Raw genomic sequence first — 6,773 nt, 5'->3', positions numbered from 1 at the left:
TCTCGCTAGTTTCAGGATTGCGCTCCTTGGTCTGGAAGTGGTGGATCCGGGCGATGAACGGGCGCGGGGTGTCATCCTGCCTCCTGCGGTTGGCAGCCACTCTGTGGGCCCTGTCGACAGCTGGGGGAGAAGGAAAGGCCTCTTACCCACACATTTCTTTCAGGAACACCTCCATAAAGGCGGTTGGCTGTGAGCCCTCAATTTTTCTCAGGTAAGCCAATTATACGGATATTATTACGCCTCGATCTGTTTTCAAGGTCGTCCGCTTTAAGTTTGAGGCTCTCGTTTTCCTTGGACAGGTGGATTCGAGGGTAATTAGTCTGGCCTCCATGTCGTTGAGTGCCTCTTCCATTTGTTGAATTGTCTGGTCGTGACGGTCAATGATAGCGTGGTCAGCCGAAAGTTGAATGGATAATTTGGCTATGATGCGGTCCTCCATTGAGTGGAGAAGCTTCTCCATGTGAGCCAGCGTTAGCGGTGCGTGGCTAGCTGCATGCTCTTCGTTTTGGCTAGCTAGCGTGCAGTCGTCTGTTCCACTGTCGGAGGATTTTCCGTCAACGGGCTGACTTTGCTTCTTGGTAGTTTTCCCCATGTTCATTGGTCTCTCAGACAAGGCCGCACAAGTTAGCTGGTGCAAATAAGCAGGTATACTGCAGTTTTGGATAGGATTTCAACAGAGCTCTCCCGGCGTGTGACCTACTCCTCCATTAGACAGACCGGAAGTCTGAACACTTTTATTTAAAGCAGGGGTTTTCAACTGGTTTTGTCCCAGGGACCACCATTCGGACTAGAAAGCAATCCGCGGCCCACTGATGTGCCTGCGCGTGCGCGTGTGTATTTGGTGTTACATGCATAGCTCAATGCATGAAACATGAAAGAGAGGCCACGCAGATTTTATAATAATAAAAGTAGATTTATTAAATTAAATTAAATTAAAGATTATTTTAAAGAAAGAATAAAGAATAATAAAGTGTTGTGCAATTCAGTATTGGGAAAAGTAACTAAAAATGTCATGCAAAGTCAGTCTAGGTGTGTGACAAAACAACAACGGAGAACAAAAATCCAACAACACCGGAGAACCAAAATCCAACAAATGAAGACCAAGGCAGCCTCAACTGCTGGCTGGTCAGGGCTTTTATAACCCAGCCAGGACAGACCTGTCACCAATCACCTGCTGTAGAGACAGAGAGATTGAGAAAAGCAGAGAGAGATTGAGAAAAGCAGGGAGAGAGAACAGGCTTACCATTAACACAGGGCGGGGCCTAAACCCGCCAGGGTCGTAACAGTGAAAACATGGGAGAATTAGGCCTACCTGTCAGTGTGATATCTGGGCGTGGTGAAGTCCACACAGCCTGTCTATTCGTGGCGAAATGGTAGACAGAGACAGTCTCATGTCATTCTCTGGATCAAGCCTAGCCCTGTACTTATTCTTTAAGTACGCCAGTGTAGAAAAACCACTCTCACACAGGTATGTGGTTGGAAAGGGCAAAAGACACCTCATTGCTTTTGCAGCAAGCTGTGGAAATTCTGTCTGGCAACTTATCCAGAATTTAACAAGGGGCTGTGTGTCGTACATATGCCTCCTGACAGAGTCTGTGGACATCTCAATCAGCTTATCCTCTTCCACAGCCGTCAGACTTGACCCTACTGATGCATCGTCACTGAATGGGAGCAGGATCCACTTGCTGTCACGGCGCCACTCTTCCGAATCAGTGAAGTACTTTGCGAATTGACGCACAAGCTTCCTCAAATGCTCACATATAGTGTCGTTGATGTCAGTGCTGTCAGGGTATTCCTCAACTGAAGGAAACATCGCCAAGTTATTGCTCTCCACTCGTTCGATCCACTTTGACATTTTTTTCACAAATGCGTCGAGCTTCTCGTAGAGCTGCATGACGTTTGCATCTCTCCCTTGCATGGAGCTGTTCAACTTGTTCAGCTCTGCAAAAACATCTGTGAGGTACGCCAGCTTAGTTAACCAGTAACTATCGTTGAAATTGGAAGCCAGATCAGAATGCTTCTCGCACAAGAACTCGTAGATAGCTCCGCGTAGTTCAAACACACGGGCGAGCACAGCGCCGCGAGACAGCCAACGCACCTCTGAATGATAAAGGAGAGAGCTGTGTTCACTTCCCAAGTCATGGCATAGGGATGAAAACAGGCGTGTATTCAATGCGTTTCGTTTTATGAAGTTGACCGTCTTGACAACGACATCAAACACACCACTGAGCTCAACACTGAGATCTTTGGAGGCGAGAGCCTCTCTATGAATCAGGCAGTGTGTCCAAATTACCCCCGGAGCCACCCTCCTTACATGCGCAAACAGTCCAGTCTTGCTGCCACTCATGGCTCGGGCCCCATCGCTGCATAATGCAACGCACCTCTGCCACGAGATATTGTGCTCCGTGAAAAAATCGTCCAGTGCTTTAAATATTTCTACACCGGTAGTTCGCCCGGGCAGTGGTTTGCAAAAAAGAAATTCCTCGCACATAGTGCCACTGTCCTCGTATCGCACAAATGTTAACAGTTGCGCATCATTAGTAACATCTGTCGTCTCGTCGATTTGAAGGGAAAACAGAACTGTCTGAAGTTTTGCCATCAGCTGGTCTTTGACATCATTTGCCATTTCCCCAATTCGTCTTCCGATTGTGTTGTCTGACAACGGAATAGTTTTTAATTTGTTGGCACATTCTTCGCTTACCATAGCTCTGCACATATCTATGGCTGCTGGCAATATAAGCTGCTCTGCAATGGTATGGGGCTTCTTACTTTTTGCAACCCTGAGAGCGACCAGATACGATGCTTTCAGTGCGTTTTCATTTATTTTTGCACTCTTCCTCATGGTAGCCTGCTGTCCTTTGAAATCACGCAACATCTGTTGCATGTACTCAACGGGTTTGGCCTTCAAGTGGACGTGATGCGTCTCCATATGCCGCGTAAGTTTCGACGGCTTCATAGCTTCATTACAGAGAATTGTTGAACATACGAAACACAGTGGTACCTCCTCTCCTGCTCTGTCTGTCGTCACTGTGAATCCATATTTAACATATTCCTCATTGTATTTTCTTTTTCGTCTTTTTTGCGAAGTTGACGCTTCGGAAGCCTGTCCTTGCCCTATCGTGGCGGCCTGTCCCTCTGTCGTGGCAGCCTGACCCTCTGTCATGGCAGCCTGTCCCTCTGGCACTTTCCTCACTACAAAACGATCCATTGGTGCTAGATATATAGCTAGACTAGTACATATGTAACAAATGTTTGCTGTACTACAACCTATCTTAAAATACTCTCGTCGGCTATGCTTATAAATGTGTGTCAACTTTGCTCGCAAGACTGTACGTAATGAATAATAAGTGAGGTTAGCGACGCAACTCATTACCATTAGCGAATCACAGGCTACCATAGACTGGATAGGCGCAAGGCTACATTCTGTCAGCTTGAATTTCCTTTATATTATTTTAAACATATTTTTCACGATATGTAACGGTATTCTGGAAATGTGTTGAAATATCAAAGCGAATTTATATTAAAAAAAAACAATGGTGAACTGATCAACATAGGCTCTTGTCACGGACCACATGCAGTGGTCCGCGGACCACCGGTTGAAAACCCCTGATTTAAAGCATCAGCTGAATGATACTGAAAGTCATCATAACCTTTAAAAAAAATTACACCCAGGAAATTAAAATGAATTAAATCTAACTTTTTTGGGCTGTATGTACATATTTTAACCCTCATAATAAAGGTGAACTCCAGGCTAATTGCCCCCCACCTGACATCAACTGAAGTGATTTTGATTACTGCAGAATAAAACTAGTGTTGTATTAAGGATTCCACTACTAGTAGTGAATGGTACTGCAAAAACATTCCAAATGGTTACAAAAATGTTTTCAAAAGGCCTCCTCTGAGTACTGTTCAAAGCTTCATTAAGAAGTGGAAGGCGTATGGCACCACCAACACCTTACCTAGATCAGGCTGTCCGTCGAAACTGGACGACTGAAACAGGAGGAAATTGATCAGAGAAGCTACCAAAAGACCAAATGCAACTTTGAAGAACTTACAAGTCTTTATGGCTGGGACCAGTCAGTCAGTGCATGTGATAACATTCTCACAAGCTTTACATAAAGATGGCTTCTATGGCAGGGTGGCAAGAAAGAAGCTTTTTCTGAAAAGGTCTCGTTTGTGTTGTGTAAAAACACACATGGAGGATTCTGTTGCCATGTGGACAAAGGTCAGATGGTCAGAGGCTAAGTTTCAACATTTTTGACTGAACTCCAAGCGCTATGTTTGGTAAAACCAAAAAACAGCACACCACCCAAAACACACATACAGTACCTACTGTGAAGCATGGTGGGATCATTATGTTGTGGGGATTTTTCTATTCAGCAGGGAGTGGGCACCCAAATTCTTTAGGAAAACCTGCATCATCCTGCTAGACAGCTGAAGTTGTAAAGTTACATTTTTCTTTTTTTATGGGATATTATTTCAGGCTCTACAATAAATAAAGTAACTATTTCAAAGGGGTATGATGATTTTCTATAGGTACTGTATATGTAATCCTTGTCTCATTTTACTGCCTGAGGATATTTGTTTTGTTCATTTTAATGGACTGCATTTCATGGAGGACCATCTCCTGTTACAATAGAGATCTATTATTGAAAAGAATAGAAGTATATAATTAGAAAAAGTATAATTTCTCAGTAATATCCATAACAACATTTCTGGGAAACTCTCCCAGAAATCCATCCCTTTAATAATAGTCTTTGTAGCTTGGCACACTATGCTGTTTAATATCCATTTTTAAATTAATGAATAAGTAAATCCTGTCGCTCTGTAACAGGACTAACCAGCTCATTTGGCAAATACAATTCTTTCTCTCCTCTTTTGAGGTTTGTGTCTGATAAGGAAACACATTCTTTGTAGTTTGTCTGTCTGTTCATAATTTATTCCTGCATTTTATCTGTCTGTTGCCATCGCGTAATGATTACCATGAGACATCCTCAATACAGTCAGCAGTCTGGTTAATTTGCAATGAGAGGAGGTCTCCCAGTTACAACGAATAACCCAATAAACAGAATGGTCCGGAGAGAAGACAAGTGGATTTATTCTGTCCACGTAAGTGCACTCCTCACGGTCCTTGATGGTCAGAGCTCTTGAAAGATTTTATTGAATGAAGCTTATAAACACAAGTGGTAAATGTACAGCTATCTTCAGAGCTGTGATTTCTCATCACACATCCAGTTTTCATATGCTAATGAGTTCCGTCACTATCTCACTGTAATGGTAATTTTCCATTGCAAGTACACTGCCCGGACAAAAAAAAAGGTCACAAGCCTGTGGGGGCAGTGCTATGATCTGGGGTTGCTGCAGTTGGTCTGGTCTAGGTTCAGCAACGTGCCCAAAGAATGAGGTCAGCTGACTACCTGAATACACTGAATAACAGGTTATTCCATCAATGGATTTTTTCTTCCCTGATGGCACAGGCATGTTCCAACGACAATGCCAGGATCCATCGGGCTCAAATTGTGAAAGAGTGGTTCAGGGAACATGAGACATCATTTTCACACATGGATTGGCCCCCACAGAGTCCAGACCTGAACCCAATTGAGAATCTTTGGGATGTGTTGGAGAAGACTTTGTGCAGTGGTCCGATTCTCCCGTCATCAATACAAGATCTTGGCGAAAAATGAATGCAAGACAGAAATAAATGTTGTGACATTGCAGAAGCTTGTGGAAACAATGCCACAGCGAATGCATGCCGTAATCAAAGCTAAAGGCGGTCCAACGAATATGAGAGTGTGTGACCTTTTTTTTGGCCAGGCCAAAATGTATATGACCTGTAGTGTTTTGTAATATATTTAATGGACCTTTAAAATACATCTGACATACATAAAGACTATTTTGTTCTTATAAGTGCTGCTTGTCATGTTTTATTATTTATTTATAAACACAATGAAAACAACACACTTCAAGTATATAAAACACAACATTAATTACAGATTAAAGCAGTTCTGAAAAAGTGGGTTTTGATTTCTGATTTGAAAATGGTGAGTTTGGGGAGTGAGTTCAAGAGGGAGGGGGCAGCCAGGGCCAATGTGACAGACACCCTGACCAATGTGCTGCCCTATAGGCAAGATTTTTAGCTAGCTTGAAATGGATAAGTTGTGAGACGGGGGGCCGAGGAAGTTGTTTTGAATCCAGGATGACATATCAGTGAGGCAGTTGGTGAGAGTTGAGAGGGTTTAAGTGGTAATGGGTTTTCTTTGAGATGTAAAGTTGGACATCGTCAGAGTAGCTCGGAAGTGGAGGCCATGGCGGCGTATGATTTTACTGAAGGGGAGGAGGTAGAGGAGGAAGAGCAGAGGACTAAGCTCTGAACCCTGGGGGACACCTTTGGGCAGGGGAGGTTGTCAGCTTGCTGTAGATGTTGATGATTTTGGATTACAAAAATGAAAGAAAAGAGTTGCACTTGTCAAGGTGGTGTCACTCGGTTTCAGAAGTTTCTTAATGGTGGACAACAGAGCCTGTGGGTTGGAGGAGCCAGAGTGAATGAATTGGCAGTAATAGGAAGCTCCAGTGACACAACGTCTGTAAGTGACAGACAGGTCGAACTGAACTTTGGGCACGCCCCTCATATTTATACAGTTGACCGCCCCTTCACAAATCATTCTCGCTTTCTAACCGTGAAGAAACTTTTAGCTCCCTCAGCATATCTTGGCTACACTCCTGTTCACAGACGACCCGTTAAGGACTACGTCGCTGAATGTATTCCCTGGCTC

General features: G+C 43.7%; 1 protein-coding gene across 1 annotated transcript; it reads right to left on the bottom strand.

Annotated features, from left to right (window-relative positions):
• Window positions 1-748: 748 nt before the first annotated feature.
• Window positions 749-3,521, bottom strand: LOC134880083 (protein FAM200A-like). Its single transcript, XM_063906794.1, has 2 exons — window positions 1,313-3,521; window positions 749-1,174 (listed from the first exon to the last, which is right to left on the bottom strand). The coding sequence occupies exon 1, from the start codon at window positions 3,395-3,397 to the stop codon at window positions 1,316-1,318; it is 2,082 nt and encodes a 693-aa protein (XP_063762864.1). The 5' UTR covers window positions 3,398-3,521; the 3' UTR covers window positions 749-1,174; window positions 1,313-1,315.
• Between the last annotated feature and the right edge of the window lie 3,252 nt (window positions 3,522-6,773).

This window comes from Eleginops maclovinus, chromosome 18 (assembly GCF_036324505.1).
Source record: "Eleginops maclovinus isolate JMC-PN-2008 ecotype Puerto Natales chromosome 18, JC_Emac_rtc_rv5, whole genome shotgun sequence".
In the NCBI taxonomy this organism is placed as follows: Eukaryota; Metazoa; Chordata; class Actinopteri; order Perciformes; family Eleginopidae; genus Eleginops; species Eleginops maclovinus.
Note: the sequence above shows the minus strand (reverse complement) of the source record. Positions and strands in the feature narration are given on the sequence as shown.

Bases quoted from the DNA above. Each gene is read 5' to 3' on its own strand.
- LOC134880083 (XM_063906794.1), bottom strand. From the start codon at position 3,397: ATGGTAGCCTGTGATTCGCTAATGGTAATGAGTTGCGTCGCTAACCTC.